This window comes from Bombina bombina, chromosome 11, assembly GCF_027579735.1.
Source record: "Bombina bombina isolate aBomBom1 chromosome 11, aBomBom1.pri, whole genome shotgun sequence".
NCBI lineage: Eukaryota > Metazoa > Chordata > Amphibia > Anura > Bombinatoridae > Bombina > Bombina bombina.
This window is the reverse complement of record NC_069509.1, coordinates 128,817,209-128,836,438: the sequence shown is the minus strand read 5'-3', so window position 1 is coordinate 128,836,438 and position 19,230 is coordinate 128,817,209. Positions and strand designations below refer to the sequence as shown.

At 42.6% G+C, this 19,230-nt stretch overlaps 1 protein-coding gene across 1 annotated transcript in view; it reads left to right on the top strand.

Moving 5' to 3' along the window:
• The window catches only part of LOC128642006 (uncharacterized), a 238,353-nt gene that overhangs the window by 174,223 nt on the left and 44,900 nt on the right, over positions 1–19,230 (top strand). Inside the window, exon 11 of the mRNA XM_053694643.1 lies at positions 675–779. Coding sequence (XP_053550618.1) covers positions 675–779 — 105 coding nt within the window. The remainder of the gene's footprint in view (positions 1–674; positions 780–19,230) is intronic.

Sequence of the window (19,230 nt, the reverse complement as noted above, 5' to 3'; positions counted from 1 at the left end):
GAAAAAAATGGCACTAAAAAGTGCCTTTACATTGTGAACACCCCACTCCCACTACCTTTAGAGCACCAAAACGGCCTAGTGCTGTTGTTTTTTATAAAAATAAATACTACTTTTTTTATATATATATAAAAAACTGTAATGCCCTCTATTTTGAGCCCTCGCAGTCGTTCCCCGTATAAGAAAAGCCACAGCGGGAGGCAAGTCCTTCTCCCACCTAGCAGCCAAATTCTGAAACACCCTCCTGATTCACCTCAGACAATCTACCGACCTAACGAACGTTCAGAAAAGACCTCAAGACCTGGCTCTTCGACTGAACGGCAACCCAGAGCTACCCTCATCTGACCATCAACTCTTAGCGCCTTGAGACCCTTACGGGTGAATAGCCACGCTTTACTAGAATCCACAAGAATAGAAAAAAGAATATTTTGAGAGCATTTAGGGCAGTTTTAGAAAATTAACCAAAGATCTAATCTCTGGTTAATTTTCGGAGCACTAATGGCTACTGCAAGCTTGCGGTAGCAATAACCAGCCCTTTGTAATTTAGCACTCCACTTGTAATCTAGCCTTTAGTGTTTAATGTCCCTTTAAGTACTGGTTATATGCGCAGTGTTTTATGTGCCTATTTGTCTATTTTTATTGGTTTTACATTTATTTTCTCTTTCTCTTATGTGCAGATTGCTCTAAATGGGATCAAAACATATTAAATAGCATGAAGGCCTCTATCAGTGAATCAATTGAAGAACATTGTTCTTGTTTTTTACCTCCCTCTTATATACAAGGTAAGTCCCCCTCACATAAATCACATACTTCTGTATGTAGGAGGTATAACCAACCCCCATGGTTTTGTTCCTTATTCCTATAATGTTATTGGGTGATAACTGTTGTCATGGTGATATCCACATGAGCATATGACCCCTGTTTGAAAGAGGGTTGTCTCCTTTTTCAGAAAGGGGCAGCAACCCATTTGGATGCCTATATTGGGGTGCTACAGCCACTTTTAGAGCCCATAGAGGCCCAAACTTTACCTTGTAGATATTTTTGGGGTTGCCATCTTATGTTAATACAAAACAATATTTATTACAAACATTTAAAGGGACATGAGGCACAATTGGAAACTTTTTTAATTTTTTATTGTATGCTCTATCTGAACCATGAAAGAATAAAATAATGCTTCATGCCCCTTTAATTCTTTAAATTGTAATATAAAACATGCCTTTCCCCACCCAGTGTGCATATCACCTTCTGCAATTCACTGTCACTATAGTTTCATATACATAATAAGATGAGACATTTAATCTAGTCTGATAAAAGTACGATATAAATTACACAAATTAAAGGGATATGAAACCTAAATTTTTTCTTTTGTGATTCAAACGGAACATACCATTTTAAAAGAAAGTTTCCAATTGACTTCTATTATGAAATTTGCTTTGTTCCCAAGATATTCTGTGTTGGAGAGATACCTAGGTAGGCATCTTGTTCACTACCTAGGTATCTGAATCATGAAAGAAAAAATTAGGGTTTCATATCCCATAAACTCTATATAGACCAAAAATATTATATGTCTAACCCTACTTCTGACGTGAATGTGTGATGGGAATCTTTTTATACATAGGGCCAAAGTGTGGGGAAGGCTACATTTTATTTTAGAATTTCAAGACTTAACTTGTGTGTAATAAGCAATACTATATTAAAATAATATTAAGAGCTGTATCATTGTATCAATGGACAGTAGTTGAAAATTATTATATAATATAAATCATGTTTGCCTATATGTAATTACTGCTTCTTTAAATTCTATTCAGAATCACTTTTAAATGTAAAAATGACCTTTTCAGTATTGGCAGCTTCTCCGGCAACACCTCCAAGCGAACAGGGTCATTTATTTTCTTAAATTGTGCAATGGACACGCATTTAATGTCCGCATGGCACAATAAATGTCTTAAAAGCTTTTTATATTGTCATTTTGATAATAAAGTTTGCACTAACTTGCAATCCAGGGACAAACCCCTTGAGTGTTATTTTACTTTTGTTGTTGTTGTTGTTGTGACCAGTTAAAGGGACAGCCTACACTAAAATTGTTATTGTTTAAAAAGATTGATAAAGCCTTTACTACCCATTCCCCATCTCTGCACATCCAATATTTTTAGATTATTTACACTTTATAACCTTTAAACCTCTAAATTTCTGCCTGTTTCAAAGGCTCTATTGACAGCCTCTTGTCATTTGCTTTTTTATTTGCTTTTCACAAGAAGAGACTGCTAGTTCACGTGAGCCATATAGATAACATTGTGTTCACGCCCGAGAAGTTATTTAAGATTTAGCACAACACAGTACTAAATGCAAGTCAATAGATAATAAATAAAAAGTCATGTGATCAGGGGGCTGTCTGCAGAGGCTTAGATACAAGGTAATCACAGAGGTAAAAAGTATATTAATATAACTGTGTTGGTTATGCAAAACTGGGGAATGGGTAATAAAGGGATTATCTATCTTTTTAAAACAATGACAATTCTATTGTAGACTGTCCCTTTAAGTACAGATATAAATGAACTGTTGCACATAACAAGCAATCACTGTTCAGCACGTAAAAGTGTCAAGGTTCTGAATTTCTTGGAATGCAATTCATCCTCTTTAGCACCGATTAAAAAAAAAAACTTTCAGAGTTAAAGGGACATTAAACTCACATTTTTTCTTTCATGATTCAGACAGAGAATTAAATTTTAAACAACTTTGTCATTTACTTCTATTATCTAATTTGTTTAATTCTTTAGATATCCTTTGTTGAAGGAATATCAATGCACATAGGTGAGCCAATCACACGAGGCATCTATGTGCAGCTACCAATCAGCAGCTACTGAGCCTATCTAGATATGCTTTTCAGCAAAGGATAGCAAGAGAATGAAGCAAATTAGATAATGGAAGTAAATAAGAAAGTTGTTTAAAATTACATGCTCTTTCTAAATTATCAAAGAAAAAATTTGGGTTTCATGTCCCTTTAAATTACATGAAAACCTGCACCGCTAGTTACACAGTTGTCATGCTGCTAGCACTGCTGATTGGATCAGTGGTGGGCTTTGCTCAGGAGCAGCAGTGCTCTGCAGCTCCTAAGTGGCACTTCTACTCTGTGTTTAACCCCTTTGCAGGTTAATAGTTTTAAAATGACATTCTCTCTAACAAATTAAAGCATGTCATTTGTTTAAACTATAATGGCCCTTTAAGTTTAGAGTCTGCGCTTTTACACAGTTTACAGAATTAACTTAGAGGCAGAGGGGGCAAAATTATTAATGGAAGGTATTTTAATGGCTGATATATATGCTATGTGTAAATAATAAAAAAAAAAAAAAGATTCTGTCTCTTTAATTAGAATAGGCAGAAAGATTTTGGTACTTCCCAATTCCATCCAACGTCAGTTTAATAAGTATTACTTTAGCATTTGTTCTGACTTGGCTGAGAACATCTGTACCTTCATAATAATTCTGTATTAGCAACACCCCTGGAAAACGTTCAAGAGATTTCTCTTAAAGGGACATAATACACATATGCTATATCACTTGAAAGTGATGCAGTATAACTGTAAAAAGCTGACAGGAAAATATCACCTGAGCATCTCTATGTAAAAAAGGAAGATATTTAATCTCACAAGTTCCTCAGCTCAGCAGAGTAAGTTCTGTGTAAAAAGTTATACTCAGCTGCTGCCCAGCTGCAGGTAAAACAATAAAAAAATGAAGAAATGAACAGCAGCCAATCAGCATCAGCAGTGCTGAGGTCATGAACTCTTTTACTGTGATCTCATGAGATTTCACTTAACTCTCATGAGATTTCATTGTAAATTTCCTTACACTGAATAGGGAAAGAACATGAGAGTGCACGAGGCTCAATCCTTCAGCTGTCCTGGGACAGACATACTGATTTGTTGCTTAGAAGTCCTTTACAATGGGACGTAGCTACTGAGGAATTTTTGAGCTAAAATATCTTTCTTTTTTACATAGAGATGTTTAGGTGATATTTTCTAGTCAGCTTTTTACAGCTATACTGCATCACTTTCAAGTGTTTAAACATTTGGGTATTATGGCCCTTTAAAAGCGCTTTTGAAGGCAGTCTTCATTTGTATGGCAATAGTCAAACACATCCTATTAAACGAATATAGCATTGCAGAAATGGCGTGCTCTAATTCATTTGCGCTGCTCGCTAAGAAACTCTATTGGCCTCTCTGAGCTGTGCATTTCATTAAAGGGACATGACACCCAAAATTTGTCTTTCATGATTTAGGTAGAACAAACAATTTTAAACAACTTTCCAGTTTACTTCTATTATCAAATTTGCTTCATTCTCTTGGTATCATTTGTTGAAAGAGCAGGAATGCACTTCTGGTTTCTAACTGAACACATGGGTGAGCCAATGACAATCGGTATATAAATGCAGCCACCAATCAGCAGGTTCTTTGCTGCCCCGAGCTTACCTAGATAAACCTTTCAGCAAAGGATAACAAGAGAAGGAAGCAAATTAAATAATAGAAGTAAATTGGAAAGTTGTTTAAAATCGCATGTTCTATCTAAATCAAGAATGTCTAATTCTGACTTTACTGACTTTACTGTCCCTTTAAGAGGCATAACCTGCATTTCTTTCTGATATAACGAGATTCATACATTCAGGATAGTGCTCAGTGAAATAAGCATTTTCAAAGGTGCATTAAATATAGCAGTAAAAAAGGGAATCCTATTACACATAAAAGCGTGTATAAATACTAGTACGCATCCATATAGGTATTAAACTGATGCAAAATGCGAACGTACATTATGCCATACAAATGATATTTAAGTTACGTGGACAATACTGTATTTGATATAGATTGTAACACTCAGAATAAATTACCACAGCTGTCGTTTTCAGTTGAAGGAGTTGTAATAGCTTATGTTGCCGCTTTTGGTGAGACGCCATATTACTGTGTCAAAAACCCTTTTAGAACATGCCCAGGGTACTTCAGTATCGTTAAGGTACAAAATGATTGATTTAGGATAACAGTTAAAAAAAAATATTTGTAAACCAGATCTGAAAATGCAACGGGTTCCTTATATTTCTATTGTGAAATGAGTCTCACTGCATTGACAAGTGGTTAGAATAGGGGTGTTCCTTTGGCGTATATGAAGTGTCCTTGTAACTGGTATTGGAATTATTTAGGCTTATTACGCCTGAAGGTCTTGCTGTTTCGCTGAATGTGGGCTGGCAAGTTTGTTTCAAAATATGCATTAGACTTATTAAAGGAATAGTCTTGTCAAAAAATAAATAAACTTTTATGATTCAGCTAGAGGGGCCGATTTAACAAGGGCCGAACCAAGCTCCAAGAAACCCCGTGTCCAAGAAGCTACTTAACCTGCTCTCCCACCCCGTGGGGAGGTTAACCCATTCACTTATATCCGTAGTCCAATTGCAGACATGAGGGAACTAGCACCCGCCAAAGCTGTGACAAAACATAAAAACTGTAAACAATGGGAGGGAGGGCAACTTCTCTGCTGTCTCTGCAAATTATTTTTCTGAATATGGCCGCCCCGCCTTTAACTTATATAACCCTTTTCCTGGGACCCACCCTACTCTACCTAATATGGGCCTAACTCCTCCTAGGGGTCAAAGGCCCCTTCCCCCTATGTTCCATTGTGTCCGTGGGCTGGCCTGACCCCATGAGTCGTCAATTAACGTCCCCCTTTTGAACCTTAATTACCTTAACCATTCAACAATAAATAATACAGAGAAACTTGATAATACTGGCCACAGCCTGTTTATTAAATAACAAATTTAAATACAAAAATAAATAACTCTTTCAACCATATAAACTCTATTAACTATAAAGATGCTAGCTCCCAAACTGAATTCTCTATTCTCCCTTTTCTTGTTAACCAGGCCTTATATAGATTTGTCTTTACAAGTGCCATCACAAATTGTGAGTTTTATTTCATTATTTGCTTGACCGTATATCTCACGGATTTCACTATGAGGCGCCCCTTTTTTTCTTTGATCCGTATATAGATTCACCTGGACTTAAATAAGTTAGTTACTTTTTAAAATCCCAAGGAACCCCCATGTCCAATAAGCTACTTAACCTGCTCTCCCACCCCGTGGGGAGGTTAACCCATTCACTTATGGCCGTAATCCAATTACAGACGTGAGGTTAACTAGCACCCGCCAAAGACTGGCCTGACTGACAGGCAGACCAGACCGCCACCCCTCACACCAAAGATTCTAAAGCCTTTTGGAGCCCCAAGATAAATAGCCTTAAACCTAAAACATTAAGCTGCACTCCATCCTTCAAATAACATTCACCATTGCCAACATCTTCCAAATCCCTGTGGTGTACAACCACCTCATTCACTCTACGCATAAAGGCTGCAACAAGTTTGTTGATTTCCTACTATTAAGTCTATCGTGGTTCCATACCGCCCTCCAAACCAATCTTGGAACCATGGCTGACCATACAATGGTTAATCCCGGAAACAGCTACAGTAATCTTGCCAAATCCCTCTTAATCTTGGGCACCAGTTCTCTCTGAGGCAAGAAACCTAAATACTTACCCCCGGCATGGACCACTGAGACCCCCGGAGGCGGGAACTATTAATCATAATCCGCCACCAACAGCAACAAACAATCCCATCTGAGACCCCGAACGCCGAACCATTTTAACAGCACCTTCTGCTTATCAAAACCCAGATGTAGGCCCTCCTTCTTAACTGCAGCAGCGTGCCTGGACCAATAAATTAAAGAGTGGCCCACCACCCACCGTTAACCGGACCTACAATGATATAAACAGAACAACCATAAGCAAATTAAACACTCAAATGTGGACGCACATAAGCACGAAAACTAGAGGAACTCCACCTACCCACTCCTTTAATCACCTCCTCACCCAAACCCAATACCGCAGCTTCAGTGACTGCCCCAATCCTAAAGGAGTGTGAACCAAAGTCCCCAGGGATCAAACCCAACTCCCCCAATGCTTTCGCAAAAACTGCCCTAAATTGATACTGTGACAGTGCCCCACCATCCTCATTTATCAATAGCGAACCACCTACCATAGGTCTAAACCGTAAAAAACTTCATTGGGCAACACAGGGACACGCAAAAGCACCGGTAGGGAACAACGTCACAGACCGCCCTCTTCCCATTTGGTCAGTTTTAGATTTCCTGAGATAAATGGACACTTGCAAGACCGTGGCAATCACATCCCCAGAACCAAGACCCCCATGAGACCATTTATTACAGCTGATCAACTCAGATATCCGAAATGCCCCAAAAAATGCCAAAGCAAAAGCGGCCCTGAACAGTGCAACCTCATACCCGGACACACATACCGTCTGCAAAACATCCAGTAACTTAACTAACAAGGGAAAGGAAACCGGGCGCCGTACATCCATTGTACGCCCAGCCCTCTTAACACCCTTGATAATTTGAAGAACACAAAATAACTTTGTCAAATCTGCCACATTCAATAACTTAAAACGAAAAGCCATGGCTGCCAGCTTTTTGTCCACCAGGGACGGGGACAACCCGTAGGTGCCCCATCTCCACAACCATTGCAGCAAGCCCCCACACATGCCTTGTCACCATCCGTGATACCTCTGTTGGAAAGTAAGCCTTCCCATTCTGACCAAAGTTTCGCATAGGCAGACCATATACTCTGCGCTATGGAAGACCTCACACAAAGTGTGCTAGTCCTCCGTACCAAGGTTCCACAGCCACATCGGGAATGTTCTCCCCACTCTGTTCACCAGAGGCACCAGCTCCCAGAAGCGATGCCACTGGAAATGAGAGAGGGCATCGGCCAGTGAGTTATGAACCCCAGCAATATGTTTCGCCCTCACCAACGCATTCAAACGCAGGCACTGCAGCACAAATGCCCTCAACAACCTTATGACCGGGGGAAGGAGGCAGACAATGTATTAACTGCTGACACCACCCCCATGTTGTCAGTGTGGAACAACACTGACCTGTTCTCAAACGATTCTTCCCACACATACAGGGCCACCAGGACTGGAAACAATTCAAGACTAAGTTTCTAACCAACCCTAACTCCTTCCATTCAACGGGCCATTCAGCCATGCACCATTCGTCCCCAAACATAGCACCAAAACCTACACTTCCAGCCGCATCAATGGCCAGCCCCAACTCCTCACATGAAATTCTGGGTGCCTGAATCATTGCAGACCAGTTAAAATTCATCAAGAAAATTCTACCAAATTTGAAGGTCACCCTTGAGCACCTTGGAAAGACAAATTAAATGATAAGACCACTTCACGCAGGCCGTAGCCAACGCCAAGCACCTGCAAAAATTCTCCTGACAGGGATAAAGCGGCAGGCAAAATTGAGTTTCTCCAGCAAAGATTGCAAAGCCTTGAGCGTTAACTTAACAGACTTCAAGAAGGATCTTATCTCCCTCTGCAAGTCCAAGACCTTGGATTCCGGTAGTCTGCACTCCATTCTATCGGAATCAATGGTAATCCCTAAGAAACTAAGCACTGTCGACGGACCTTCTGACTTATAAAATGCTATAGGTACACCAAAATCCTCAGCCATTCTATAAAAAGTATCCCTGAGGTGTAAACAGACAAGAGTATTGGCCGGCCCGACAAACAGAACATCGTCCAGATTAGTGCACTACTGTTGAAAATCCAGATTGCTCACATACAACCCATTCCAAGAGCTGAAGGTCTCAAACAGTGAACAGGATATGGAACATCCCATCGGGAGACATAGGTTTACATAAAATGCACCGTCAAAGGAACACCCCAACAACTTATGTGAAACTGGATGAACGGGCAGCAAACGGAAAGTGGCCTCGATGTTAACCTTAGCCAACAACGCATGCCTGCCCCCATTCCTCACCAAAGCCACAGCTTGGTCAAATGACGTGTATTTTGCCAATGTTAACTCTGCAGGGATACCATCATTTACCGACTGTCCAACCGCAAAAGAAAGATGGTGGATCATTCTAGATTTTCCTGAATCCTTTTTAGGGACAACCCCTAGGGGGAAACCCGCAAACCCATGAAAGGAGGGGCCAAAAACGGACCCGCCATGCGACCCAATTCAACCTCTTTATTAATTTTATCCCTAACCACCTGGGGCCATTCCCTGGCCGACTTCAAGTTACCAGAAAATTCATCCAAACCCCCCACCGACGGGATATCAAAACCATAGGTAAAACCATGCAAAAGCATGGCTGCTCTTTCCAGGAATACTCTCCTACTGCAGTACTCGCCTAGCCACCACTCCATCCGTTCCACCATGACCGAGGTTGCCCCCTTTGTCAGACCAGTCCTGCCTAGTGGGCAGCCTGCCTTTTTAAAAAACATTTTGCGTAGGAATGTCCCCCACCACATCCGGAGCACTCATGATGAAATTTGCACAAGTTACCCCATTTACACTGCCCCTCGTTAAAGGCAAAATAAAAGCCTTTTTTAAATGGGTCCGACGAACTGGAGGATGTCGATCCGCCGGCGGACACACAAAAGGGCTGCGCTGCTCGAAGCGGTGTCATGACCTTCAGCTAAAGGCCCATATCCCTGTCATCCCATTTCATATCTGGTTTGACTGCTAGCCGCTGACAAAAGTGCTTGTCGTATGTCCACCACTCTATTCCACCGTACGTATGCTGAGCGGCAGCAATTTCATCCAGATAACAGAAAAGGGGGCCCCCCAACCCAGGGAACTTTTCTGCCACTACACTGGCGTATATCACAAACGCCTGGAACCAGTTAGTGAAGGTCTTGGTGAGTTTTCTATAACGCTTCTTTCGTTCCTCCTCCTCTTTCTTGGAAGCCTCTTTTTTGGAGTCCTCGGGCAATTCGAAAGATTGCTCCAAGGGCAACAAGGAGAACAATTCAATGAACTCCCTCTTCCAAATGTAAACCGAGAGGCCCAATCGAGCATAAGCAGGACCTGGACATTGCCGTGTCCGCCACCCTCAATTCAGGGACCTCACTTGTCACCCCCCCCCCCAGGCTTCAGAGTAACCACACTCAATTGTGCGCTATTCCCCGATGATTCTACTATCACTAGCCTATGCACCGGCGGAGCCACAACACCCAAGCCCGCAGCGGGAGACTGCCCTACCCCCCGGCGGAAGGCACCCGTGCTCTGGCGGCAGGAGGAGGAGGGGATGCAACTTCTGCAGAAGACTGAACCCTCGTAAGCAATTCCCTAATACCCTCTAGTATCAGTATGGAAGCCAGGAGTCATTAGCCTAACACACATTCCGTACCTCCCCTCCCATGTCCCCAATATGAACCCTAGGGTTCTGCTCACCTGCAGATGCTTCCATGTCCAACTCACTCCCTGTAGCCAACTGCTCCCAAACTATCCCACCAGCATTCAGGTCTGAACTCAAAGACCGTGTCTGAGCCTTTGAAATCTGCAAAATATCATCCTGTGACTTATCTCTTTTTTTTTTTTTTTTCAAAAGCTTTATTGAACATAAAATCACTGCATACAATGCCGAATTAAAAAGGTTACATATGCAACAGTGTGGTAACAATGATTCCATATACATGATACATTTTTTCGACATATATGAGTTGTGGGTATATTTATCGTTCAATGAACAAATTTAGATTGCATAGGTAAGTTATCCTGTGACTTATCTCTACTTGAAATTAAAGTACTTTTTAGCACCCCTCCAGGTAGGAGGGCCGTCCCCGTCATTGTACCCGCTCTAACTCTCTTTAGACCCGAAGGCCCCGCAGCAGCTGAGAAATCGTCAATATACCCTGTCCTTTTTTAACCTCCCCACCCCTTAATCACATTCTTCCCCTTTGCAAATTCAGGTACCAGAAGGTTAGCCTGTCTTACCCTTCCACAGGACTCCCTGTTCTCCTCAAAGTACATTGCTCCTGGTCCTGCTGGGGCACTTGCTCCTGACCCACCGGCCTCCGTCCATGCCTCCTCCAATTCATCTCCTTCATCAAGGTCCAAGCGAATCGACTCAGTCCAAGAGTCCGCCAGACGAAAGGCATCAGCCGCCTCACCGTTCAATTCTCTTGCAGACTCGGGAGCCGCCTGGCGAGCACCTAACCTATCAGCAGATGAAGACAGCTGATTATATGCCACAACAACATTCCTTTTACTAGAAAGTCCACCCATAGCAGAGGGAACCCGCACTGAAGGCCCCCTTTTCCCCACCTGTAAGCCAGGCATGTTCCCCCATTTTTCCAAGCCATACCCCCAACCTCTAACTTGTGGGAAAGGAGGAATAACTTCATCCCCATCTGATGGGCTGGAAAGGGACTGAATTACCCCTTCCTCTAACCTGGATTTAAGCAGACCCGCCCTCTAGCTCCCCTCCTGGCCTGACCTCTAGCCCTGAAGCAGCCTTTTGAAGTAAAAGAAGAACAGCCCCTAGACCTACCTGCCCTGAAAAATACATGCTGTCTAGATTATGAAGGTCTAACAGGGGGGGTCAACACTAACAGTAAGGGGATTTTGGGAAACCATCCCAATTAGTCCCTGATCATTTCCCCCAACCGCACCAACATCATCCAGAATAATAACACCCCCTGGGCCTGGGATTGTCAAAAATATGTTCCCCCTACATAGTCCCAAATATATTATGTTGCCTCAGAAACTCAATATCTCCCTCATGCTCTCTAGAGGCATATATATGTTCCTGATTGATTGAGATTGCGTGACCCCCCTCAGGCCCCACAGGACCGTGACACAGATCCAGCTCCCCAGCCTCACCAAGTACAGGTTCCACGTGGGCGTCCATCACCTCCACATCTGCCACTTCAGAAACCAGATCCACTGCCAGATCTTCCTGCTTGATGGAGTGTGCACCACTGGACCATGCGGTGATCCTCCAGCCGCATCGCTACTGTGGCTCCTCCTAACGGATCCCTAACTCCGCTCAGGACTTAGCCTCTCTGGGGGGTGAGAACGCCTCGTGGGCCGTTGCCTGATCGGCTCCTCCTCCGACTGCCGCAACGGCATGGAATCAGAGAGAACACCGGATAGCTGGGCAGACATCCAAGAAGAGCCCCTTTCCTCCGCCAATGCCCTGGTCTTTGTGAGCAACTCCTCAACGTCCATGCTGCTCCAAATAAATAAACGTTGCACAACTTCTCTGCTGTCTCTGCAAATTGTATTTCTCCTGTTAAGTGTAGTCAGTCCACGGGTCATCCATTACTTATGGAATATTTTTCTTCCTAACAGGAAACTGCAAGAGAATTACCCAGCAGAGCTTGCTATATAGCTCCTCCCCTCACCTGTCATACTCAGTCATTCTCTTGCAGCCTAACTAGATAGGAAGCTGTGAGAGATCTGTGGTGTTTTTTAACTTAGTTTATTTCTACAATCAAAAGTTTGTTATTTTTAAATGGCACCGGAGTGTGCTGTTTATTCTCAGGCAGCTTTAGAAGAAGAATCTGCCTGGTTTTTTTTCTATGGTCTTAGCAGACGTAACTAAGACCCACTGGCTGTTCTCATCTGAGGAAAAGTGAGGTAACTTCAGAGAAGGGGAATAGCATGCAGGGTCCCCCTGCAACAAAGAGGTATGTGCAGTAAATTATTTTCTGAGGAATGGAATTGACTGAGAAAATACTGCTGATGCCATTGTAAAGTAAGTTCAGCCTTAAATGCAGCGATAGCGACTGGTATCAGGCTGATGTGTGTGTGTGTGTGCACTGAATGTATTTTCTAAGGAATGGAATTAACTCTGAAAATACTGTTAATACTGAAATAATATATGAGCCTTAACTGCAGTAAAAGCGACTGGTAGCAGGCTTATTAATAATAATACATAACTTTCAAATGTATGTTTAAAACGTTTACTGGCATGTTAATCGTTTTTTGTGAGGTACTTGGTGATAAAACTTATTGGGGCTTGATTTTTACCACATGGCCATTTTTGTTTTCTGCATAGAAACAGGCTTCCCCACTGTTGTAATATGAGTGGGAGGGGCCTATTTTAGCGCTTTTTTGCGCAGTAAAAATTCAGTCACAATCTGTCTACTTCATCCTCCATGATCCAGATCGTCTCTAGAGAGCTCAGGGGTCTTCAAAATCCATTTTGAGGGAGGTAATCAGTCACAGTAGTCCTGTGACAGTGTATTTGACTGTGAGAAAAACGTTAATTATATAATTGTTATCCGTTTTTGGGTACTAAGGGGTTAATCATCCATTTGCTGGTGGGTGCAATCCTTTGCTAACTTAATACATTTACTGTGAAAATTTGGTTGCTATAACTATTTTTGTTCATTGTTATTTCAACTGTGTCAGTTTTTCTGTGCTTCTTAAAGGCACAGTAACGTTTTTTATATTGCTTGTAAATTAATTTTGAAAAGTATTTCCAAGTTTGCTAGTCTCATTGCTAGTTTGTTTAAACATGTCTGACTTAGATGAATCTCTTTGTTCACTATGTTTAAAGGCCAATGTGGAGCCCAATAGAAATTTGTGTACCAATTGCATTGATGCTACTTTGAATAAAAGTCAATCTTTACATGTAAAGAAATTATCACCAGACGACGAGGGGGAAGTTATGCCGACTAACTCTCCTCACGTGTCAGTACCTGCGCCTCCCGCTCAGGAGGTGCGTGATTTTGTGGCGCCAAGTACATCAGGGAGGCCCTTACAAATCACTTTGCAAGACATGGCTACTGTTATGACAGAAGTATTATCTAAGTTGCCAGATTTAAGAGGCAAGTGCGATAGCTCTGGGTTAAGGATAGAGCGCGCGGATGAGATGAGAGCCATATCAGATACTGCGTCACAGTTTGCAGAACGTGAGGACGGAGAGCTTCATTCTGTGGGTGACTGATCTGATCCAGGGAGACTGGATTCAGAGATTTCCAATTTTAAATTTAAGCTAGAGAACCTCCGCACATTGCTAGGGGAGGTATTAGCGGCTCTGAATGATTGTAACACGGTTGCAATTCCAGAGAAATTATGTAGATTGGATAAATACTATGCGGTACCGGTGTATACTGACGTATTTCCTATACCAAAAAGGCTTACAGAGATTATTAGCAAGGAGTGGGATAGACCTGGTGTGCCTTTTACCCCTCCTCCCATATTTAGGAAAATGTTTCCTATTGACGCCACCACACGAGACTTATGGCAGACGGTCCCTAAGGTGGAGGGACCAGTTTCTACTTTAGCTAAGCGTACCACTATCCCGGTGGAGGATAGTTGTGCCTTTTCAGATCCAATGGATAAAAAATTAGAGGGTTACCTTAAGAAAATGTTTGTTCAACAAGGTTTTATTTTACAGCCCCTTGCATGCATTGCGCCTGTCACTGCTGCGGCAGCATTCTGGTTTGAGTCTCTGGAAGAGGCCATTCGCTCAGCTCCATTGGATGAAATAATGAACAAGCTTAAAACACTTAAAGGGACAGTATACACTCATTTTCATATAACTGCATGCAATAGACACTACTATAAAGAATAAGATGCACAGATACTGATATAAAAATCCAGTATAAAACTGTTTAAAAACGTACTTAGAAGCTGTCAGTTTGGCTCTGTTGAAAAGGTAGCTGGAAAGCCCACTGCAAGTGGCAAATAAGACACTCCCCCCCTCCCCCTTCTTTTGCATATGAAAAGACCCTTTACACAAACAGGAGCAAGCTGGAGTAGGTAGTCGAGCGTATTCACATAAAACTTTGGGGCTTGGTTAGGAGTCTGAAAATCAGAGCAATGTTATTTAAAAATAAGCAAAACTATACATTTATTTAAAAAAAAAAGTTTATGGGCTATATAAATAGATCATCTACAAAACATTTATGCAAAGAAAAAATGAGTGTATAATGTCCCTTTAAGCTAGCTAACGCATTTGTTTCTGATGCCGTTGTGCATTTAACCAAACTTACGGCTAAGAACTCCGGATTCGCCATCCAAGCGCGCAGAGCGCTATGGCTTAAATCCTGGTCAGCTGACGTGACTTCTAAATCTAAATTGCTTAATATTCCTTTCAAAGGGCAGACCTTATTCGGGCCCGGCTTGAAAGAAATTATTGCTGACATTACGGGAGGTAAGGGCCATGCTCTACCTCAGGACAGGGCCAAATCAAAGGCCAAACAGTCTAATTTTCGTGCCTTTCGTAACTTCAAGGCAGGAGCAGCATCAACTTCCTCCGCTCCAATACAGGAAGGAGCTGTTGCTCGTTACAGGCAGGGCTGGAAAGTTAACCAGTCCTGGAACAGGGGCAAGCAGGCCAAGAAACCTGCTGCTGCCCCCAAGACAGCATGAAGAGAGGGCCCCCTATCCGGAAACGGATCTAGTGGGGGGCAGACTTTCTCTCTTCGCCCAGGCTTGGGCAAGAGATGTCCAGGATCCCTGGGCGTTGGAGATCATATCCCAGGGATATCTCCTGGACTTCAAGACTTCTCCTCCACGGGGGAGATTTCATCTTTCAAGGTTATCAGCAAACCAAACAAAGAAAGAGGCGTTTCTACGCTGTGTACAGGACCTCTTACTAATGGGGGTAGTCCACCCAGTTCCGCGGACGGAACACGGGCAGGGATTCTATTCAAATCTATTTGTGGTTCCCAAAAAAGAGGGAACCTTCAGACCAATCTTGGACTTAAAAATCCTAAACAAATTTCTAAGAGTTCCATCATTCAAAATGGAGACTATTCAAACCATCCTTCCCATGATCCAAGAGGGTCAGTACATGACCACGGTGGACTTAAAGGATGCCTACCTTCACATACCGATTCACAAGGACCATTACCGGTATTTGAGATTTGCCTTCCTAGACAGGCATTACCAGTTTGTAGCTCTTCCCTTCGGATTAGCTACGGCTCCAAGAATCTTTACAAAAATTCTAGGATCACTTCTGGTGGTACTAAGACCGCGAGGCATAGCGGTGACTCCGTACCTAGACGACATTCTGATACAAGCGTCAAGTTTTCAAACTGCCAAGTCTCATACAGAGATAGTTCTGGCATTTCTGAGGTCGCATGGGTGGAAGGTGAACGTGGAAAAGAGTTCTCTATTACCACTTACAAGAGTTCCCTTTCTAGGGACTCTTATAGATTCTGTAGAGATGAAAATTTACCTGACAGAGGCCAGGTTATTAAAACTTCTAAATGCTTGCCGTGTCCTTCACTCCATTCCACACCCGTCAGTAGCTCAGTGCATGGAAGTAATCGGCTTAATGGTAGCGGCAATGGACATAGTACCATTTGCGCGCCTGCATCTCAGACCGCTGCAATTGTGCATGCTAAGTCAGTGGAACGGGGATTACTCAGATTTGTCCCCCCTACTAAATCTGGATCAAGAGACCAGAGATTCTCTTCTATGGTGGCTCTCTCGGCCACATCTGTCCAAGGGGATGACCTTTCGCAGGCCAGATTGGACGATTGTAACAACAGACGCCAGCCTTCTAGGCTGGGGAGCAGTCTGGAATTCCCTGAAAGCTCAGGGATTATGGACTCAGGAGGAGAAACTCCTCCCAATAAATATTCTGGAGTTAAGAGCAATATTCAATGCTCTCCTAGCTTAGCCTCAGTTAGCAACTCTGAGGTTCATCAGATTTCAGTCGGACAACATCACGACTGTGGCTTATATCAACCATCAAGGGGGAACCAGAAGTTCCCTAGCGATGTTGGAAGTCTCGAAGATAATTCGCTGGGCAGAGTCTCACTCTTGCCACCTGTCAGCGATCTACATCCCAGGCGTGGAGAACTGGGAGGCGGATTTTCTAAGTCGCCAGACTTTTCATCCGGGAGAGTGGGAACTTCATCCGGAGGTCTTTGCTCAACTGGTTCGTCGTTGGGGCAAACCAGATCTGGATCTCATGGCGTCTCGTCAGAACGCCAAGCTTCCTTGTTACGGATCCAGGTCCAGGGACCCGGGAGCGGTGCTGATAGATGCTCTGACAGCCCCTTGGGTCTTCAACATGGCTTATGTGTTTCCACCATTCCCAATGCTTCCTCGTTTGATTGCCAAGATCAAACAGGAGAGAGCTTCGGTGATTCTGATAGCGCCTGCGTGGCCACGCAGGACCTGGTATGCAGACCTAGTGGACATGTCGTCCTGTCCACCGTGGTCTCTGCCTCTGAGACAGGACCTTCTAATTCAGGGTCCTTTCAAACATCCAAATCTAATTTCTCTGAGGCTGACTGCATGGAGATTGAACGCTTGATTCTATCAAAGCGTGGTTTCTCGGATTCGGTTATTGATACCTTAATACAGGCTAGGAAGCCTGTTACCAGAAAAATTTACCATAAAATATGGCGTAAATATTTACATTGGTGCGAATCCAAGAGTTACTCATGGAGTAAGGTTAGGATTCCTAGGATATTGTCCTTTCTACAAGAGGGTTTAGAAAAGGGCTTATCTACTAGTTCGTTAAAGGGACAGATTTCTGCTCTGTCTATTCTTCTACACAAACGTCTGGCTGAAGTTCCAGACGTTCAGGCTTTCTGTCAGGCTTTAACTAGGATTAAGCCTGTGTTTAAGTCTGTTGCTCCGCCGTGGAGCTTAAACTTAGTTCTTAATGTTCTTCAAGGCGTTCCATTTGAACCCCTTCATTCCATTGATATCAAGTTGTTATCTTGGAAAGTTCTGTTTTTGATGGCTATTTCCTCGGCTCGGAGAGTCTCTGAGTTATCTGCCTTACATTGTGATTCTCCTTATCTGATTTTCCATTCAGACAAGGTAGTTCTGCGTACTAAACCTGGGTTCTTACCTAAGGTAGTTACTAACAAAAATATCAATCAAGAGATTGTTGTTCCATCTCTGTGTCCTAACCCTTCTTCAAAGAAGGAACGACTTTTGCATAATCTGGACGTAGTCCGTGCCCTGAAATTCTATTTGCAGGCAACTAAGGATTTTCGTCAAACTTCTTCCCTGTTTGTCGTTTACTCTGGACAGAGGAGAGGTCAAAAGGCTTCGGCTACCTCTCTCTCTTTTTGGCTTCGTAGCATAATACGATTAGCCTATGAGACTGCTGGACAGCAGCCTCCTGAAAGGATTACAGCTCATTCTACTAGAGCTGTGGCTTCCACCTGGGCCTTTAAAAATGAGGCCTCTGTTGAACAGATTTGCAAGGCTGCGACTTGGTCTTCGCTTCACACTTTTTCAAAATTTTACAAATTTGACACTTTTGCTTCCTCGGAGGCTGTGTTTGGGAGAAAGGTACTTCAGGCAGTGGTTCCTTCTGTTTAATGTTCCTGCCTTGTCCCTCCCTTCATCCGTGTACTTTAGCTTTGGTATTGGTATTCCATAAGTAATGGATGACCCGTGGACTGACTACACTTAACAGGAGAAAACATAATTTATGCTTACCTGATAAATTCCTTTCTCCTGTAGTGTAGTCAGTCCACGGCCCGCCCTGTTTTTACGGCAGGTCTAAATTTTAATTAAACTCCAGTCACCACTGTACCCTATGGTTCCTCCTTTCTCGTATGCTTGGTCGAATGACTGAGTATGACAGGTGAGGGGAGGAGCTATATAGCAAGCTCTGCTGGGTAATTCTCTTGCAGTTTCCTGTTAGGAAGAGAAATATTCCATAAGTAATGGATGACCCGTGGACTGACTACACTACAGGAGAAAGGAATTTATCAGGTAAGCATAAATTATGTTTTCTAAATATGGCCGCCCCGCCCTTAACTTATATAACTCTTCTCCTGGGACCCACCCTACTCTACCTAATATGGGCCTAACTCCTCCCAGGGTTCAAAGGCCCCCTCCCCCTACGTTTCGTTGTGTCCGTGGGCTGGCCAGAGTTAAGAAGTTAAGCTATAGCGAATCATGTCCGCCCGGGGTATGATAAATTTACCCCAGAGCATGCAATTTTTTTTTTTTTTAAATATTTATTTATAGACCAACATGAGTACAAAACACAAGATGCGCCACGCAGGGCTTAGTTTAATAACCTATGACAAAAGAGAATTAATGCATTTATCTTAATTAAATAATAATGATAATACATATCTTTTGTTAATAAATTAATACATATTATACTCAGTGAAGGTATTTTCTATTTAATTTATACATTTGATTTGAGAAAAGAAAAGAAGGACAACAAAAAAGAAAAAGAAAAATCAATTCTATTCATTCAAATAGTGGACGATTTGCTTTAAGGTCAGTTTCATATTCCTCAATTAGATTATCGAGGTAAGGGAGATGTGAATAGCCACATTATGGGGAGGAGAGGGAGGGGGAGAGGAGAGAGAAGGAGAGGAAAAAAAAAAAAAAAAAAAAAAAAAAAGGGAGATTTTAAATGTTACCATTGATCTA